General features: G+C 42.3%; 1 protein-coding gene across 2 annotated transcripts in view; it reads left to right on the forward strand.

The window, feature by feature from the left end:
* The window catches only part of SMYD1 (SET and MYND domain containing 1), a 153,770-nt gene that overhangs the window by 112,292 nt on the left and 19,610 nt on the right, over window positions 1-21,868 (forward strand). For both annotated transcript variants that reach the window (XM_086964272.1, XM_086964271.1), the window contains 2 exons: window positions 3,577-3,772; window positions 18,723-18,815. In XM_086964272.1, the coding sequence (XP_086820398.1) occupies window positions 3,577-3,772; window positions 18,723-18,815 (289 nt within the window). The remainder of the gene's footprint in view (window positions 1-3,576; window positions 3,773-18,722; window positions 18,816-21,868) is intronic.

The raw sequence follows: 21,868 nt of genomic DNA on the forward strand, positions 1-21,868 counted from the left end.
ACGGCCTTCACACAATGCTGCTTTCTTCAGCTCCGCTGCCACCCTCTATGCCCAGTGCTCCAGTCAGCTCCAGGAACACCCTACCGATAAGCGAGAATGCTGAAATACTAAGGTAAGCTCCCAGCACAATTCTTACCACAGATGAATGAGATGTGGTCTCTCGTTTACTGGGAAGGAAACATGTAACCTCGATGGGCTAGTGATGAGCATCTTTGGCCACTCTGGCTTTCACATCCTGGAGGCCTGAACTTCACCTGGGCCGCAGTCAGGATGGACTTCTTAAGTCCTGGCCCTCCAGAGAGACATCTCCACCATGGAGTCGTAGCAACAACAGGAAACACAAGATTACCTGGAAGCGTGGCCTCCATCACCAGCAGCGAAGAGCAGAACAGGAAAGATTCCATGTTTTTGGTTCGGTTTGCAGGTTTCCTGGAACAAAGAAACAGAGTCTGCACCTGACACTTGTGAAAGACTTTTTCTCTTCCGGTTGTTGATGCTAGGTTTGCTGCTAAAACCCGGGCACAAGGCAGTCTCCCAGGAGTTATCCTTCTCTCATTCCTTCAGTACATTCACGATGTACCCAATTTTAGGAAACCCTGGCATTCTGTTGACCACTGTTGAATTATTTGTGGCAACTTCACAACACCCTCTCCAAATGTGGTTCTTTCATATATCTTTGTTCTCATCCCGTGCTTGTATTATCTAACTTTCTTCAAGTTGACTCTTATAGAGCTTTTGCACCTTATTATTTATTGCTGTTGTACATATTACTTGTGGATGAGCTGTCTCATAGAATGCCTTCAGAAATATAACATTCTGCTCTATGTGATATATTAGACAGTATGTGATCCAACCTATTCTATACTTTGTGCTTCCACAGATACTTTCTTACCTCTTACACTCAGTTTACACCTGCTACTAAAACAAAGTTCTTCTTGAGCGTTTATCTGATTATTGACCATGTATGCTGATTTAGGGTCAAACTATTTCTTTTGAAAGAAACGTCTTCCTTAAAAGTGGACCGGTAATGCTGAATCAAATGCAAATTGGTATTAGTACCCAATACTACATTAGAAATTGTGTGATTTTTTGTGCAGTCCTACGTTATTTCTTTGCGAAAATTCTGACGGGTAACACCCATCAAACTTTACAGGTGGCAAAAGACGTTGGAAAGAGGAAAATAATTGTTAAAGCGGTGTCAAAGTCCAAAATCGCGTATTATTCCTCATTCTGACCTCATGAACTTAGAATGTTGGAGTACTTTTGCACTTGGGTAAAAAATGCAAGGTGCGGTATCTGATTTTCTACATTGAAAATGAAAATGAACGCATAGTAATTCGCTCGGCTCAGAATGAGGCCCTAAATGTGGTCTTTATGATTTGCAGTTCATGACCCTGCGTTGATTCCATTTTGCTGTGTTGTCAAAAGTCTCTCCAGGGTGCAGTCTCTGCCCTTCAGTGTCTAGAATTTGTGCAGTCTTCAGGCTCTTGCCTTCAGGACTGTGGATGGTACCAGTCAGAGCTACACTTCAAGGGCCTCATTATAGAAAGTGGGCAATAATTATCATTAGTTTATGCTTCTTTTAGAGAAAGAGTTATTATCAACTGTTGGTAGAATGTACTCCACGAATTTACCTCTCAGGGTAAATTTACAACCTGTGTGAAAGTGTTCGCAACAGTGGGTGATAAATGTGTCACTGCCGCAGATCACCATCACTGAAAAAAGTGCCCAAAGCTGATGGAATGTATTCCTTGGAAGAAGATGTTCGCCATACGCTGAGATATTCCTCCCACAGAAATGAGAACGACTTGATGGTTCCCCAAATCCAGATTCAATCCAAAAACCTGGCTTTTTAAAGGCACTTTTCAGGTACAGAGGGCTTTGATGATGGATTCGAGATACCCGAAAGAGAATCCACCTCTCATAAAACTAGTTCAATGTTTCTGCGTTTATCAAGAATTATATCGGAAAGTTTTATTAAATAAAAGAATCCATGTTTCAAGTATTTAAATTTGTATTTTTTGCCACAGCATCTTTTTTGAGGAACTGTTCACCGTCTTTATGGCTCTGAAGTCCTTGATTCCCAAACGTCGGTCTAAAACACATTTCCAGATGTGAATGTGTTCAACTACAGTGGAAGCATTAGAATGCAGTCTGTCCTCTCTGACTGCCTAAATCCACATGCACAAGACTACTTCCGTCTTCAGATCACTGACAGTGAAGAAGGACACTTGGTTGCCAATTCACCAGAATTCCAAGGTTTTTGGAATTGGCATCACATACCCTTCAGCCCACAATATCACTGAGTTGACTCCTTGATCTATCAGTTACTCCTCAAGAGCATCCGATCTGCTTCTATGATGCGAGAGCAAGAGGACAGAGTGAAAACAGCAGGAAGTAATCATTGCCTTCAGTGGCAAAGGGCAGCCATGCAAACTCTGTTTGATGGGCCCATCCGAAAAAGATGACCTTCAGTAGACTTGTATGTATGTGTGTCCTGATTGGATAGTTCACTGTATTGCACCCTGCGTACTGTCTCTCAACTATGCGACGTCAACACAAGGGAGGTAGACACTTTAAAACAACGCCTGCTCATGTCAAAAGTGGGACAGGAACATGAAAGCAATTCCATGAGAGGCCCGTTTGAGAAGGAGCGCCATGGTCAAATACGTGGGGTATGAGTGGTGTATTTTTTGTGTGGCAGGGGTGGGTGGGGGCAACAAATGTTAAATCCCCTCTTTATTTGGAAAATTGTAAGTAGCCTTCCAGGTTGCCATGTTTTCCACATTTATTTGCGTAATAGATACTACAATATTTTGGCCAATTGTAGCAATCTCAGTTTTCCAAGAGGTAATCTGTGTTTTATTTTCCATATTTGCACGAAATACATCATTTTTATTTCCAGAAGCCTTTGTGCCTGTCGGTTCCTTAGAAAGACTTCAGGCATCCATTGAATGTGCCCACACGGCCACGAATGTGCCTTCGTGTCATGAGAGGAAGTCTTTGGTTTTATTAACCCATAATGGATCTATAATTTTAGTGCGAGCTGTAAATTTAAAGTGCTAACTGTAACAGCACTGAATTAACAATGTGCCTGGTTTGTAATCCCAGGTGACCAGTTGCTAATGTTTTTTCTTGGGTCCAGTTGCGTCATATCAGTCTGTGGACATTACTGTATATGTAACCCTCAGAAAAAATACACAAAATAAATTCTACTGATTAAATAAAAGTAGCTATTGAAAGAAAATAACGCAATTCCACCAGTTCTAACCACCATCTGGAATGAACTGGCATTTTAACGGTTCAGGAGATATCTTAAAACGTATATGCCAGCAACTGGTTCTAGTAGAAACCACTTGAAACAGGGCAACTAAAATTACCACTAGGGAAATTACCAGACATTAACAAATTTACAGAATCTGCTCCTCAATAAGAGTTGCAACTTCCTTATCTCTTTGTAATTGTTCTAAAGTTGTTGATGTTGTTTGATTTCTTCCTATTTATTGTGATTGGTGCCCATTATATATCATATTTATTTACATTTATTTAATTTCAACATTTCTTATTCCACACCAGAATTGAGCTGCGTGCGCTTGGTAAAATCAACAAAGGGGAGGAGCTGAGCGTCTCCTACGTGGATTTCCTAAATCTCAGCGCGGAGCGGAAGGAGCAGCTGAGGAGCCAGTATTACTTCGACTGTAACTGCGAGCACTGCACCAAGGGGATCAAAGATGAGCTGATGCTGGCTGCAAGATCAGATGAAGAACACCAGGTATACTCATCTGTTAACTTGTTAACCACAATTAAAGAAAATGAATCAAATGCACCATGGTCACTAATGCAAGGGATGCTATAAGGATTCATGCACAGGCTTGGATCAAATATAGAAAGATTTTTACACCCCTAAATAATTCTGCTACAGGTAGTTACTTACAGGAGTGCAATTCACAAACATGTTTTGTAAAGTTGGAAACTGCTCATCGTAACTTTTCTTCTATGATTATAGTAGTTTTCTGACTTTTAGGGAATTCATCAAAACCCCCAGTTGTATGTATTGAAATCTAGGGAAGTCACAGACTTCCACGGAAAATCTGGCTGCTTCCACTTGTTCCTCAGAGTCTCCAACAGGTAGCTTGTGTGGTACTGTAGCTCTCCTGCTACCTCTGAGTAGCTCACCTGTGTGCAGCTCAGCTTATTAAAGTAGAAAGCTTTTACTTGGTTGAATTAATATACATACAAAAAAATGGAGATTATACAACACTAATACTATTATTAGCTCTTAATGCGTTTCATTGAACATAAGTAGCTCTGAGTACAGAAAAGGTTGGAGACCCATTCACATGGCAGGGAATGCACTTCAGTTGGCTAGCACAGTTGCATACATAACTTTCGTTTCTTTTTTCTTTTTGTACAATTAAACTAATTTCCTGTTGGAGAAATCTCTTTCCCACATCCCTGTGGAGGCCGAGGGTCTTTTCCACCATATTTTCACATTTAAAAATGTATCCCAGCCTTTTGGAGTGTTCCTTGCAATCACTCCAGTTCTTTTGTGGTAGATTAAATTATTGTAAGTTGGGTGTGATAATTAGTTTGTTTCCTTCCTAACATTCTTTAAGAGATAGATACTATCATATAAATACTTAGGATTACATTTTTCAGAAAATCTCTGTTGGGCTTTCCTTTACTCTGCTCTTAAAGCAGCTCTTTTGGCCACAACAGATGTATTAAAGAGCTTTGACTCAAGATATGGTGCCATCTCCTTTAAAATAATAAAGAAAACCATAAATAAGCGATTCAGGGGAAAGTAATTTACCAAGCTTTGTATATTGCTGAGATATTATTCTGAGGGTATATTTGGAATCAATGGAAGGCTCTTGCATAAAAAACACTATTGTCTGTTCATTTGAGTACCATGCCTGCATGTGCAAAGGATAGAATTGGATTTGGTCTCCTGGGATTTAATGGCCATGGCTCGCTGCCTGTTTTTTTATGTTTTCATTAAGACGTTCTCAAGACACTGGGAGAGATTCCAATATTAGTTGGAAAGCAATGATAAACGGGAATGGCAATCTTTCCCAACAAATCATCTCTTGTTTGACAAATTCTAGAGTTGAGGTAAACATATTGGTACACAGTCAAAATATCGAGTTTTAAATTTCGACCTACCAAAATATCGTGTTTGAAATTTCGAAGGTGCAGAATATCGATGTCAAGAATATCGTTGGACACAATATCGACCCTAAGGTAAGTAATATCGAAATTCTTTATATCGATGTAAGTAATATCGAAGTTAGTAATATCGATAGCATATATATCGATGTAACTATTTTTGATGACACTAATATCGATATTTGTATTATATTTTTGTTTTTTATTATGTATGTGTTATATGTTTTAGTTAAGTATTTAAAATAAATAATATTATGGGGCTGATTCCGATCCTGGAAAAACTCTGTACAAACCGTGGTATGGAGCGGTTTCTCCATACAAATCGTACTTGTAAGGAGGCCCCTACAACCTAGGAAGTACGATCCGTACAAATAGACGCACACCATACAAATTGTAAAAAATACCATACAACTCGTATATACAAGCGATTCCGATTCGGATTGCTCTGTACGCGAGGTTCCCATGTATTCCCGGCAGCAGTTTACAACCCGGCAAGTACGATTCGTACAAACGGCATGCGGTACGGCTCTTTTTTTACAAGAGCCAAAAAGTGCGGGAAAAGCCTTGTACACCCGTAAAACAGTACGAGACAGACCCCCCCGTGTACGCGTCGTACACCCCATGAATACAGGGGTACGGTGTGTATGCACAGTGTGTACTGATGACATGGAAAGTGGGGTACGGTGCGTACATACGCGATGAAGGGGTACTGGTCGTGTACGCACCGTACAAGCACCGTACCCCAAAATCACCTGTGTACGAACCGTACCCCAAAATCGCGTATGTACGCACCGTACCCCAAAATCACGTATGTACGCACTGTACCCCAAAATCGCGTATGTACGCACCGTACCCCAAAATCGCGTATGTACGGTGTGTAAATGCGCGATGTTGGGGTACAGTGCGTACACAGGCGATTTTGGGGTACGGTGCGCACATATGCGATTTTGGTGTACGCACCATACACATGTCTCGCATGTGGGGGGACCCCTGTACGCCTCATACCTCTATACGACCTGTACCCCGGTATGAGTAGAACCCCCAGAACGAGTCATACGAGGGTATGAGGCGTATAGGGGTTCGCTTTGTTACCCGTTACGAGTCATTCCCCGTATATAGGACATTTTCCATACAAATCGTATGCTGACAAACTGGTACGAATGGTACTTGACGGGTTGGACAGCCTTTTTACAATTTGTATAGTCTTTTTTACAAGTCCGTGTCGTACAGCTTTTCCCGATCCGATTTGTAAGGATTGGGCCGATCTGTATGTATTTTTCCCGTACGAATCGTACTACACGGTTTGGAAGGGACTTGTACAATTTGTATGGAAAAAAACTACAAATCCTATTTGTATGGAAAAAAAAATCCAGGATCGGAATCAGGCCCTATATGTGTATCAATTTTATGTATTAATACATTTATTTATAAGTAAATTATATGTTTATAGGGGAATAGAGTGGGAAGTAATTTAATTGTAATTAATAAAATATTTATTTATGTGTAATTTATTTTGTAATTAAATATTAATTGGCAATTAATTATTTTAATTGATACATTAATTATATAATTGGTAATTAATGTTAATTTTAATTAAATGTTATGTTTTAGTACCGAGCGGGTTGTGGGTTTATAGGGGAATAGGGTGGGAAGTAATTCAATTGTAATTTCATAAAATATTTATTTAGGTATAATTTATGTTGTAATTATTTATTAATTGGCAATTAATTATTTTAATTGATAAATTAATTATTTAATTGGTAATTAATGTTAATTTTAATTAAATGTTATGTTTTAGTACCGGGTTGTGGGGTTATAGGGGAATAGGGTGGGAAGTAATTTAATTGTAATTAATAAAATATTTTTTATGTATAATTTATTTTGTCATTAATTATTAATTGGCAAATAATTATTTTATTTGATAGATTAATTATTTAATTGGTAATTAATGTAAATTTTAATCAAATGTTATGTTTTAGTACCTGAGCAGGTTGTGTGTTTATAGGGGTATTGGGTGAAAAGTAATTTTATTGTAAATATTTAATTATTTATACATTTTTAGTTATGGATAATTAATGTATTAAATAATTAATAATTGGTAATTAATTATTTTAATAGATAATTATTTTTTAAATTGTCAATTAATATTTGTAATTTGTAAATATTTTTTAATAACCAGAAAGATTAATTAATTAATTGTTAAACATTTAAAAAAAATATTAATTAGTATAATGTATTTTTATTTTTAATATTGATTTAAATTTAAATAATATTTTATTGTTATGATAAATAATTTATTCTTTAATATTTATTATTTGGTGAGTAATATTTAATAATTATTATTTATTGGTGTTTGTTGTTAATTTATTGTAAATTAATTATTCAAATGTAATTGGATTTATTAATTATGATTTGTTTTTTTATTGATGTTGATGTATTTGAAAAATTAATTATACATTATTTCAAATATAAACATTATTTAGAAGTATGGTAAAATAAAAATCTATGTTATTAATCACTTTCCCTACTGTTGCACCCTTTGGAGTTGGAATAGTAATTTTTCCCCCTACGCTATCCAAAGCTTTCCCTACTGTTGCACTCTCTGGAGTGGGAATAGTAATTTTACCCCCTACACTATCCAACGCATTCCCTACTGTTGCACTCATTGGAGTGGGAATAGTCATTTTTACCTACCCGCTTTCCAACGCTTTCCCTACTGTTGCACCCACTGGAGTGGGAATAGTAATTTTTACCCGTACGCTATCCAACGATTTACCTACTGTTGCACTCACTGGAGTGAGAATAGTAATTTTTACCCACCCGCTATCCAACGCTTTCCCTACCGTTGCACTCTCTGGAGTGGGAATATTAATTTTACTCCCTACACTGTCCAACGCTTTCGCTACTGTTGCACCCTTTGGAGTTGGAATAGTAATTTTTCCCCTTACGCTATCCAACGCTTTCCCTACTGTTGCACTCACTGGAGTTGGAATAGTAATTTATACTCTTACGCTATCCAACGCTTTCCCTACTGTTGCACTCACTGGAGTGGGAATAGTAATTTTTACCCAGCTGCTATCCAACGCTTTCCCTACTGTTGCACTCTCTGGAGTGGGAATAGTTATTTTTACCCACCCGCTATCCAATGTTTTCTCTACTGTTGCACTCTCTCGAAGTGTGAATAGTAATTATTCTCCCTACACTATCCAATGCTTTCCCTACTGTTGCACCCTTTGGAGTTGGAATAGTAATTTTTACCCTTACGCTATCCAACGCTTTCCCTAATGTTGCACTCATTGGAGTGGGAATAGTCATTTTTACCTACCCGCTATCCAACACTTTCCCTACTGTTGCACCCACTGGAGTGGGAATAGTAATTTTTACCCGTACGCTATCCAACGCTTTCCCTACTGTTGCACTCTCTGGAGTGGGAATAGTAATTTTACCCCCTACACTATCCAACGCTTTCCCTACTGTTGCACCCTTTGTTGTTGTAATAGTAATTTTTACCCTTACGCTATCCAACGCTTTCCCTAATGTTGCACTCATTGGAGTGGGAATAGTCATTTTTACCTACCCGCTATCCAACACTTTCCCTACTGTTACACCCACAGGAGTGGGAATAGTAATTTTTACCCGCACGCTATCCAACGCTTTCCCTACTGTTGCATTTACTGGAGTGGGAATAGTAATTTTTACCCACCCGCTATCCAACGCTTTCCCTACTGTTGCACTCTCTGGAGTGGGAATAGTAATTTTACCCCCTACACTATCCAACGCTTTCCCTACTGTTGCACCCTTTGGAGTTGGAATAGTAATTTTTACCCTTACGCTATCCAACACTTTCCCTAATGTTGCACTCATTGGAGTGGGAATAGTAATTTTTACCTATCCGCTATCCAACACTTTCCCTACAGTTGCACCATATGGATTTTGAATAGTAATTTTTAGCCTTACGCTATCCAATATAATTTATATTTATTTATGTATTTTATAATATTTTTATTATGTTACATAATGTTGTGTTTAATTAATGCTTTAATGTATTAAATATACATATTTATTATTATTTATGTTATTATTTTATGAGTGTTGATGTATTTGTAATTTATAGTATTTGTTAATATTTTTAAATTAATTAAAAAAATAATAAATATTATAATTAATTAAATATATATTACATATTGTATGTTTAATTTTAATTAAATGTTTAACAATAAATATGTTTTATTTATTCATTTTAAACATTCTAAAATATTTTTACATAACTTTATATTTCTTTTTTAATAACAAAAAAACCCGATATATTTAATTACGATATTTTTAACATCGAAATTTTAGTTTCGATATTTTTGTACTTACCATGTTGTAGATAGGGTGTCGATATACTTGCCTTCAATATTCCAGCGTCGATATTTTGGCTGTCGATATGCTGTCTATCGATATTCTGTCAGAGATTCAAACATATTACAACTGCAGAATCCAACCACCTTGAGTAAGTAAAAAGTAATAATTGCAAAAATGACTGAAGTTAACCAAAATAATGACAGAGAATGCACATGGGATCTTGGTGTAAATTTAACACAACCCACCTATTAGTAGACTGTCAATTGTTTATTTAGTAGAATTTTAAGAGCTTTATTCTTAAGGTATGGGCCTTATACTTTTATCCTTAGACATTGGAGTTTCACTACCACTTTATATAAAGGCTGTTCAAAAAAGAGTCTTTGTGAATTGAGATGATTTTAAACGGGGGACTACTTGCATATTGAGATACATATGCTTTTGATTATCTTTTATTTGGTAGTCAAGTCAAAGGAAACGTTCTAAATAGTTTTTTGGGTTCAATGTATTTTATTGTCATTTAATCCAAAGGGATATACAAAATGGTAAATAGAATAAGTGATACTGGCTAAACAGAACAGAACATGTATGGATAATATCAAGGTAAGCTGAAGGGAAATATAAACGAAAGTCAGATGGCAACAGTAAAAGGACAAATGATACAAAAAATGTCACACCGGGTATGGCCAGGCGTGGGTCTCTGGCTCACGATGCCACTGGATTCATGCTAACCTGGCTGATGAGGGGTGATGCCCCGAAACCGGTCCCAGGATGCTTGTTTCCGGTCCAGGGAGGACCTGGCTTGGCACTTCGGGCTGGACTGTTCCCACGAGGCACAGGGTCAAGACTGATTTATATGGCTGGTTCAAAACTGGGGTGGCATGGTGTTAGAAATGGGGGTCTCTAGTTGGCAGTGGCTGGCCACAGTCCTAGTAGGGACCCTTCTTCCTAAGTCAGAGTAAGAGGGCTACACCCTTTGATAACTCCTGCTCAACCCTGTGGGAACGTAGCACGAGCAGCTAGGCTTATCTCAGAGGCAGTGTGTAAAGCATTTATGATCATACACAGTAACACAGTGAAGGACACTACAAAGGGACACCACACAAGTAGTTATAAAAAATAAGTATCTTTATATATAGACTTAACACAAGACCAATAACGGTAAAAAGCCACAATACTGAAAAATGGGGGAACTCTTGAAAAGTTGGAAAAAGAGTTCAAAGTGTTCAAATAGGGGTTCAGTTCAAAGCAGGGGTCTCTGCAACCCTTTTACTTACAAAGTACCTGGATTTCGTAGCAAAACAGACAAAATGTCGCAAAGGGGCTGTAGCGATGATTTTCCCCCACGCTAGGCTGGCGATGCGTTGAATCCTTGCCGCAAGGGAGGATGATGCGCTGGTCCGGTTGCGTGTGCGACCTTGTTGTGATGAAAGAAAATGATACCCCACAAGAAAAATGGCTCACTTTTCCACTGGATTCAAGCTAGCCTGGCTGATGAGGGGTGTTACCCCCAAACTGGTCCAAGCATGCTTTTTTGGTTCAGGGAAGACCTGACTTTGCAGATCGGGCTGGACTGTTCCCATAAGGCACAGAGTCAAGACTGATTTGCATATGGCTGGTCAAAACTGGGGTGGCATGGTGAGCAAAAGAATGATGAATTTAACCCAGATCTATTGACTGCGGGTGAATGTTTGATTTGCTCTGCATGCCGTTCATCATCTGTGTGTCTTTTTCTTTCTCACTTTAAGTGCGCAGGGAATGGCTAGAACTTGGTCCCGGGCTCACTGTGCCACTGGATTCAAGCTAACCTGGCTGATGAGGGGTGATGCCCTGAAACCGGTCCCGGGATGGTTATTTCCAGTCCAGGGAGGACCTGGTTTGGCAATTTGGGCGGGACTGTTCCCATGAGGCACAGAGTCAAGACTAATTTGCATATAGCTGGGTCTGAACTGAGGTAGTGAAGTGAGCTAAAGATCGATGATGGATTCAACATAGATCTGTGACTGGAGGTGAGTGTCTGAAAAGTTTCAGCCCTCCATCCATTATCTCCTTGTGTTTGAGTTATTTCACATAGCCACCAGGGCATACTAGCAGCAGATGTGCACTACACAGAAGTTGATAACAGTGAATAAAATAAAATAATATACGGACTGCTGTACTCTTCTTTAGTTTCATTGGTTCTCCTCATTTCATCAGAGGGGTGAGTTCTAAGTCAACCTAGTCAAGGAGTATTGAAACATAAATATATAAATATAGACATTGGCAAAAATCATATTCAAAATAGTTCAACTTCAAGGGTTCCCTATAGGACTGACTTTGTATTACGGTAGAATGAAACATTTGAATTTCCTTTGCTGTTCAGCTTACTTGTGCAAAGATACATAGAATAGCACCACAAACTACTTTCTTGGACAGCAACTGCCTGGCAGAGCTGGGGTGGACAGCCTCCTGTGACAAGGGAAGGGTCTGGCATCATCCATGTTTAGCGGACCAGGGCCCGGAGCAAGACCTCGAATGGCAGTCTATTAAATAACTTAATGGAAACATTTGGTGCAGTCCCACTGCAAAAACTAAGTTGAGTGGAAAAAATTGAAACTTCCTTCAAGGTTACAATTTTATTGGTGTGTGCATCCTTCCCAATGGCCAAATACCTGCCTCTTCTCTAAAAAACAAGCAGGGTCTGGCATAGTCTGACACTTATGAACTACTGACACACTTTTTGTATCAGTAACTTTCATGCGTGTAGTGTCTTCAGAGTAATTAACCACTATGCTGAATTCAGCGGCACATAAAATATAGAATCTGATAGAGTCTTATAGCTGCAGATTATTTCCCTTAATATATTCCCCAGGCATCAGACTGGATCCAGAATTTTTTTAGTGCGCCAGTAGGTGGTGTGGTTTGGCACAGCATTTGGCTATGCATGGTGTTGTTGGCATCGTCCGCGCCAGTAGTGATGTGTGCAATGCCTATATAGGTGCAACCCCAGTGCACTGTTCTCAGTTCTTCCTTTTCCATGCTACCAACATGGATCTAGGTAGAGCTCCCCTCAGTCACTTTTTGTCTGACTATTTTGTCAACTACTAATGTGCCTTTGAATATTTTTTTCAAGATGTCCCTGAATGTACTTTGAATGTTCAAGGCAGGGGAGACTGTCATCGACAGATGTTGGTGAAGAACCCCCACTTGGTGTATCAGTGTACCCGTGGGGCCTGGAGAGGGACCACAACTCTGTGTCATATACTGTATGCAGGACCATGAATCCCATCGCCATGGCTTCAGGTCCTGTTAATGGGAGGTTTCAAGACTGCTCCCGGAGTCACTCGCATTGGTCCTCTTTGCGCTCCAAGGCTTCTTGAGGTAAGTCCCATAGGAAGAAGTCCAACAAGTATAAGCACTCTCTGACTTCTCTGTGTCATTTCCATTCTTTGTATAACGAAGCGGTTTATGCCTTAAATCCAAACCTCACTCTCGGGTCGTTCGGTGCAGCCGGCATGGGAAACTTGGGGCTGCTCCACACCTCCCCAAATTGTCTTGGAGCTGGACTGATTCCCTCTCAGCTTCAAGAGTTTTATGAAGCCATGAGACTCACTTTTGAGTTGGCAAACCCCTTGGAGCCCCTTTGGGCCCCATGGTTTGTAACAGTCTCTGTCTGGGGCTTTGCTGGCAGGTCCACCTTTGTCACCAGTCAATCCCTCAGGATCCATTTGGTGGATCTGGATCAGGCATCTTCCCGACCTCCTATGGGGACTTGTCCAGTGGGGACTTTCCTGGCACCGCCATGCCCATTGGTGGAGCCGAAACCATTATGATTCCCAACTCCGATACACAGCCAGACTGGCATGAAACAGTGACGGTCTCAGCGACAGCCAGGCCCACACAGCCAGAATTGGAGATGTAGTTCCTTGAAGGGCCCACTGAGGAGCATGAATGGAGGGGATCTGAGGATCCCTATACCTACACTGACCCCCTTAGCTGAGTTCATGGTTGATAACTACTAGGATAAGGAACTGGCTGACGCCAGTGGTCTGGACAGCTCACATGACGCTTGACTCCTCTCTCCTCCCCTAGTAGCTACGGAAGAAGGGGCCTCTTTCGCAATGGTGGTCTGGAGGGAGGCTGAGGTCCTGGACCTAATGATGCCCATGGTTCAAGTGAAGACCAGTGTCTTGACAGAAGTGCTTCAGCCGGGGGCATCTCCATCAGAATCCTCACTAGCTGTCAACAAAGCCCTCACCAATGACCTGCTCTCGGCCTGGGCCAAGCTCTGCCCAGACACTCCTGTGTATAAGAACAATGCTTGCTGTCCATCTGGCATGTTCCCTACCACACCACCAGATAAGGAATCCAATGGGCTGGATTCCTTTGGCAAGAGAATTTTCTCTTCCACCACCCAGGCACTGCAGCCTGTGAACTCCAATTGCTTATTGGGTTGTTATTCCCACACAGTGTGGGATACTGTTGCACAAGTCCTGCCTATGGTTCCGGATGAGGCCCGCACTATATTCTCCCATGCTATTGCTGATGGCGAGACGCAGCAAAGTTCATGGACCTATAATGTCCCAAGCTATGGCTGATGGGTGCAATGCAGCAAGGTTTGCAATCAAATGCGTGTTGGATACGACCAACTCACTGGGCTGAGAAATTGCTTTTTTGGTGGTGCTCTGACGTCACGCCTGGTTGAAGAATACTGGATTTTCGGTGGATGTCCAAGCCTTGCGCATGGACATGCAGTTTGATAGGACTTATCTCTTTGGAGACAAGGCAGATTCAGCCTTGGAGAGATTCAAGGACAGTAGTGCCACTGCTAGGTCACTAGGGCTCTCTGTGACCCCACTTCAGTCGCATTCCACCTTATGCTCCTTTTGTGGCTATGGGAGGGGCTATCAGCCGTGTCCATTTGCCCTTATTCACCACAGCCAGCAATCTCAGTCCTTTCAAGGTTGTGACTCCAACAAGTCCCGTGAGGCCCAAACCAGAGGTCCTCCCACTAGAAGCTTCAAAGTCAAAGCCTCTTTAGTATTTCTTTTGTCCAGCATGGGCATTGGGATTGCAGAAGAATCCAAAACCCTCTACACCAATGGCAGAAAAACTCAACAGACAAATGGGTGCTCCAGATTGTCCAGTGGGGTAGGCCCTCTCCTTCCAACCAATCCAGTCGCCACTTCCTTCGTCCTCAGATCGGCTGATAGAGGACCACCTTGCGCTCTTGCAGCAGGAAGTACTGGCCCTTCTGGTCAAATAAGCAATTGAGAGGGTGCCAGCATCAGAAGTAGGTTGTGGTTGCTATTCCTGCTAATTTTTAGTGCCAAAGAATGATGGAGATCTTGTGCTATCTTCGATCTGCCTCCTCTCAATTACTACTTGAAAAAGGAAAAATTCAAGATGCTTACCCTGGCTTAAGTCTTATCTGCCCTAGACACTGGAGCCTGAAATGGTAGTGTTGTATTTGCAGGACTCCTTTTTCCAAATTCTCATCCTGCCAGCTCACAGATACTATCTACGGTTCACATTGGGCCAGGGGCATAATCAGTTTGCTGTGTTCCCCAAGTGCCCCAGTGGTTGCAGCACATCTGCCGAGCTCAGCGGTTCCAGTCTTCCCCTACCTCAACAATTGGCTGTTGGAAGCTGGCTTACCCCAGGCAGTTGTCTGCCCTCTCCAGACTAGGGCAAACATCCTGCACCCACTGGGGTTTACTATTAACATGCCAAAGTCACACTTGACTCCCTCTCAGATGCTCCCTTTCATCTGAGCTACTATGGATACATTGCAGTTTCTGATAAATCCTCCGGAACAATGCGTCTAGGATATTCAGACATTGATAGTAATGTTTCAGCGTTTATCCTGGATTTTGATGAGACTGACTCCGAGGCTTCCGGGTCTTGTTGCCTCCTGCTTTAAATTTGTAAAACATGCCAGTTGGCATGTGCGGGCTCTGCACTGAGACTTGAATACCCAGTGGGCTCAGCATCGGGGAAATCTCTCCGACCTGGTCCAGATATTAGAGGGAACTGCAAAAGACCTGCAGTGTTGGCTCACAAACTGTGATTGGGTCCAGAGTAGACCTCTCTTTCTTCCCCACCCAAAGCTCATAGTAGTGACAGATGTGTCTCTTCTGAGTTAAAGGGGCCACCTGGGATAGGTGGAGATCAAAGGCCTCTGGTCTCTGGCAGAGTCTCAGCTCCACATCAAGCTAATGGAACTGAGAGCAATCTGACTGACATCGAAAGCCTTTATTCCTTCCATCGAGAAAGCTTATTCACATGTACACGGATACCACCGCCATGTGGAATTGCAACAAACAGGGCAAGGTGGGCTAATGAATCCTATGTCAAGAGGCTTTGCATCTCTGGGCCTTGCTGGAATGTCAGGACCTATTCCTGTGGTTCAACATCTGTTGGATTCTCTGAACACCAGGGCAGACAAACTCAGCCGTTGATGACAAGTGGATCACAAATGGCATCTCCATCCGGAGGTGGGGCATGGTCTTTTCCTAGATTGGGGGAGAGCCTTGGTTAGACCTAATCACCACTGCTGAGAATACGCAATGTCATGCTGGAGTTTCCAAGGCATCTCTCACTCAGAGATACATTTCATTGTGAGTGGAGCTCAGAACTCCTATATGCCTTTCTGCTGATACCAGTCCTGTCCAGAGTTCTCAAGAAGATCAAGAATAACCTAGCCCAAGATATCCTAATGGCTTTGGACTGGGTATGGAGAGTATGGTACCCCAAACTCCTGAGCATGAGTATCTGTCAGGCTGCCACTCCGGGAATATCTTCTGTCACAGCAACAGGGCAGGGTCCTGCAAACAACCTGTGTACTCTCCACCTTCATGCGAGGAGATTGAGAGCCTACAGTTGAGGGTATTTTATCTCCCTCCTGAAGTATGTAATGTCATTCTAGCAGTCAGGCATTAAATCACTACAGCAATTTATGCCTGCCGACTGGACACATTTGTGGCTTGGTGTACATCTAAATTGGTTTATCCTCTGTCTCCACCCTCGTCTAAAGTTCTTCTTTTTGTTCTATCCCTGGCCCAGCAAGGCTTTGCTTTGGGAACAGTTAAAGGATATCTGTGTGCCATTTCCCCCTTTCTACAGTTGCCAGACCAACCTTCTCTGTTTAAGTCACCTGGAGTGACCAGATTCCTTAAAGGTTTGCAGCATGTGTTTCGTCCCAAGCCGTTCATTATGCCCCAATGGGATTTGAATTTAGTTCTCCCCTTCCTCATATGTTATCCTTTTGAGTTGATGCACAGCTGCCCTCTACAGCTCCTAACTCTCAAAACTAACTGTCTTTCTTGCAGCAATACCATCTGCCAGGAGGGTTAGCAAATTGCAGGCTTTTTCATATAACCCTCCCATCACTTCATTCTTACCAGACTACCTGGTTCTTAGAACTCGAGCATCCTTTTAGCAAAAGGTAGTCTCACCTTTTCACATCGGGCAGAACATCACCCTTCCTACCTACGCAATGGCCAAGAAACTGCCCCCGGAGGGATTTAAGAGCTCATTCTACCAGAGCTGAAGCTGCGACCACTGTGCTGCCAAAAAGGGTACCAGCCCCGGATATCTGTCAGGCTGCTACCTGGACATCACTGCACTCGTTCACCGAACACTATTTCCTCGACAGTCAGGTCCAGAAAAATTGACATTTTGACCATTGGATCATCCAGTACTTCTTATTTCAAAACAGTCCGCATAACCACCTCAGAGGAGAAATTTCTTTGGTATCTATTCAGAGGTAAGGAATCTCCGGCTAGAAGTCTCTATCAAATGAACAAGTTACTTACATCCGGTAACCCCTTATCTGATAGACAATCTATCTAGCCACAGATTCCTTACTGACCCTCCCCATTCTGCGCACTGTTTTAGCACGTGAAAGAGATCCTTCAGTACCTCACTTTGTCACACTAGTTATTCCTCCTCAGCTTGGCTCTGTGCTTCTGATGCGGAAAAGCAGCCAAGAACTGAAGTCAGCGCCCTGGGGTGGCACTGTACACGTCACTTCCAGCGGGGTTGACGCCAACGATGCCACGCATAGTCAAACGACACGACCTTCTGGCACACAAGGGGATTGCTCAAAAATTCCAGATCAGTCTGATGCCTGGGGAATATTATAAGGTAAGGAATCTGCGGCTAGATAGAGTCCCTACGATATAAGGCATTACCTAAGGTAAGTAACTTGTTTAGTTTGAACTCAGAAGGAGTTCCCCTGCTGCCTCATTTTATTCACAAACTCATTTTATTCACTAACAGCAGTGAGGGCATCGAATTTATTTCTACCGAGGGCATTATCCGCCCCAGGGCCGGCTTTGAGGCTATCACACAAAAGTCCGAGACCTGAAACAGTGTTTAAAATGACGTGAAGGGTCAACTATATGCGTATTGTTGTTGGGATCAGTTTTTCCATATTAATATATGATTACTTGCTTGGCACACTACTAAGCCTGTACAGGCTAAATGAGCTGAGTGGGGAACAGAGTGCTTTTGTGAGGGCCACCCTTAAACCAGGGGTGTGCCCATCATGTGAATGAAGGTTCCCATGTACATTGTGTGGGGCACAAGACGTGATGGGTGCCAAGAGATGCAGAGGTAAGATGGCCACCAGGGAGGGGCACTGTGCCACAAAGTGCAGCCCCAGTTCTAAATCATACTGTGAGTGTGACCGCAGGAGAATCTTCGAAGAAGAATACTTGTGGAAAGCTTCGCCCCTTTACCCGCCTCCTTCATAACTCCTTGGCCAATGCTCGAGAGAGGGAGGAGCGGCAGCCCTAAGAAATTACAGCAATGTCTGCTCTTCCAATCCTGGCCAAGGTGTGCTTCCCACATAGTAAAGGTACTGGGTTGTCCCTTGGCTATCTTTCATCAGAAAAGCTTTTCATTTTATCCTGGTAGGAAAAATACCTAATTATATGTTTACCCTACTGACCCTACAATGGCAGCAAGTCCATCCATTCATGAAGCAGCAGTGAGTATTTGAATTGTCCAGTAGTGGTGCTGATGGTTTTAGTAGCTCAGTACGTACATCTCTTCACAGTGGGACAAACTCACACAACAGGTAAGTAATTGTGAATTAACGCAACGGGGTGTAGGAGATTGGAAACATGACAGTTACAGTAACGCAGCGAGCACCATCAGAAATGTTAATGCTGATGACCTTCAGGCACAAGGTCAGACTCCTGACTGTCTTTTGCTTTTCACAGCCGTCAGCAGAGGAGGTCCAAGAGGCCATACAGTTCTCCAAGGACACCTTGGAGAAGATCGGAAAGGCTCGCTCTGAAGGCATGTACCATGAGGTAAATACGCGTCACTGCATGCTCGCGCAAGGTCAAACTGCACTTGAGAAATAACATGAACGTATGCTTGTCTGGGTTGATGTTTAATTTTGTATAACATATGTATTTACATTTCATGAGCCAATTTACAAAAAAAAAAACGAAAATACCTACTCGTATGTTTTGGTATATATTCCCTCAGTTCTGAAATTGGGTGCAGAAAAAAACCTTCTTGAATCAGGTTATGATCACAAATTGCAAATTCTACTTGGAGAAAATAGTTTTACCGGTCACTCACACTTACTCATGCAACTAACGTCTGAGGTAATTACGGAAGCGCCTTTTATATAGGGGTTGCAGCACACCACAGCCGGCAGCAACAGTGGCAGGTTACCACCACTCCTCCATACCTGATAGCAGCCAAACGCGTTTTGAGCATATGATTTGCTCTTCATCAGTGGCAGGTAATAAAACGGAAGCAGTAGTTGTTTGGAATCTCCATTTTATTTGATCTGTTGTGTCATTCACATTTTTCTCCTAGCCTCTACAGCATGGGGCAGGGGTTGAGGCTGCTTCAGCTAGTTGCTAACGTCACTGAGCATGACGTCATTCTGCTCTTTCGCAAAGACCGCATCCTCACACAAAGTAGTCCCCTTCAGTGCCAGACTCAATAATGCCAATTTAGACTTTTTGAGACCAAAAATATTTTTGCTTTTAGACATTTTTTTTATAATGGCAAGGGCACAGGATCCTCTGGCAGATCTATTGGCTTTGCCAGTGCTTGTTATACATAGGCGTCCATTTCACATCATGTAAGGCTTTATGTACATTCTATAGGTAAAACATAGTTAAATGTTGCATGTAATGTATGTGACTGTAATTTAAACACCGCGCCTCACTGCTCTATTATGTTTCACCATTCTAACTGTATGTACTCATTCGACTGTTCAATTGTTCCTAGGGACCACTTCTCCAGTATTAGGGGTATCTTTCATAGATTCACATGCTTGAATATTCCCCGTCGTCGAAGTGGGAGTCCCACGGTACATAAAATAGCAGTAATAAATGCATATATAAATACAATTATAATTATATAAATATATAAATATATATATAAAATACAGTAAAATATGCAGAAAACTCAAAAGTACCATAGAACAGAATAGGCCCATAGAAAGCCTAAGGGAGAAACTCAACTTGGTAACATATCAGTGTCATTATGTTTTTGGTCCAAATTCCAGCCAATCAGGCTATAGCTCCCTCTAGAACCCTCTCCTCAGAAGCCCAAGACCTCTGATTTTCTACCGCACGTCGTGTGAAGGGAGTCTCCCTTAGCTCTGCTCAGTTTTCTTCAACTCTAGCGATTTATTTCTTCAAGAAATGTCTTCAAATAAGAAATCTTTATTTAAAGCCTGCCCCTCTTGTGGTAAACTGCGCCTTTTCCATGAAGATCCACACAGTAAATGCATTTACTGTCTCTACCCAGACCACGAAGTAAAAAACTGTAAGTACTGTCGCACTTTTCCTCCCAAGACTCTGAGGGATAGAGAGGCCCGTCTCCTTCTGTGGCTACAGAAGTTGAAGACTTCAGAGTCTGTGTTTTCTGAGGTAGAAAGTTTGTCATCTAGTATTTCTAAATTCTCTCAGAAGCGTGGGTCTGAAACAGGTTCCATCTCCTTTTCTGAAGAAAAGTAGACTGTTGGAATCCTCTAGGATTGTTTCCCCACAGAATTTGCTTCAGGGCACGTCTACGGGACCTGGTTCTCTGACGTCTGCGCCCAAAGCCTTGCCTTCCTCTCGTAAATCTGGCATTGGCTCGTCGACGGGCTCGTTGACGTGTCCGTCGACGTCTTCAGCGACGACGAAGTCTGTGACTGTAGCCTCTACGTCGACGACGACATGTACTATGTCATCCAGTACTGCGTCAACGACGATCACCTCGTCGACGACAGCCCAGGAGACGAGACCCATTACTTCTATTGTAAAGATCTCGTCGACGAGTGTCAGATCAGTACCGTCGACGAAGAACTCATCGTCGACGCTTCCATCGTCGACGCGAACACCGTCGACGCTTCCATCGTCGACACGAACACCGTCAACGAAGACCAAGTCATCTAAAAGCAGCTCGTCGGCGGGCCCATCATCGTCGACTGCAGTCTCGTCGTCGGCGCCTCCGTCGACGGCCATCATATCATCGTTGACGACTTCGTCGACGGCTGTCATCCCGTCGACGTCTACATCATCGTCCACGAGTAAAGCTCCACTCTCGTCGACGGCTCCGTCGACGGACAAGAAATCTTCGTCAATGAAGAAAAAGCCTTCAATTTCAGCGTCGATTACATCTATGACGATGACGCAAACGCCTCAGGTTGGTTTTAAAACTGCCGCAGTTACGTAAAACGGGCTTGTCGACATCTCATCTACCTGTGGCTACAGCTGCCACTTTTACAGTGGTTACTGCTTCTTCTTTAAGAACAGTACCTCTCATTCAACTGAGTCCAGTGAGGAGTGGAACCCGTCTTCCAGACAAATTTTCTGGTGGGGAAGAATCCGGAAACGATTCAGAGGTGGAACAACTGTTCGGATAGGCACTAGTCCATCTGATTTGCACATTAAGTGCCAGGAGTATAGTGATGAGGGTGACGAAGAGGAAAACGTCGAAGATGGGAACAAATTATTTCCTGTTGACAAATCAGAAGCAGTAACTTCAGAGCCGGTTACGCAAATACCATTGTCTTTGGTCATGAATTTGCAGCACATGCTTGATGACTATAACCGCAGGTTCCCTCCATCTACACCTGCCTCTCCAGCATCACATCTTCCTCCACAGCCTCAACCTCAACCTCCACAAGCACCTGCACCAGTTCCACCCGCGTCACCGGGGGGTACTCGTTCTGACACCGACAACGAGGATCCTGATCCTCACAACACTGATGACGACGACAATGACGTCGACATGAATGAGTGGGACAATTACAGGGCTCAAACACCTTCCACTCCGCCCACCTTGCCTCTTGCATCGCCTCCAGTAGACATTGCAAATTTCCATAATTTGATGGTCCGTGCTGCAAAGC

The sequence above is a fragment of the Lissotriton vulgaris genome, chromosome 3_2 (genome assembly GCF_964263255.1).
Source record: "Lissotriton vulgaris chromosome 3_2, aLisVul1.2, whole genome shotgun sequence".
Lineage (NCBI taxonomy): Eukaryota > Metazoa > Chordata > Amphibia > Caudata > Salamandridae > Lissotriton > Lissotriton vulgaris.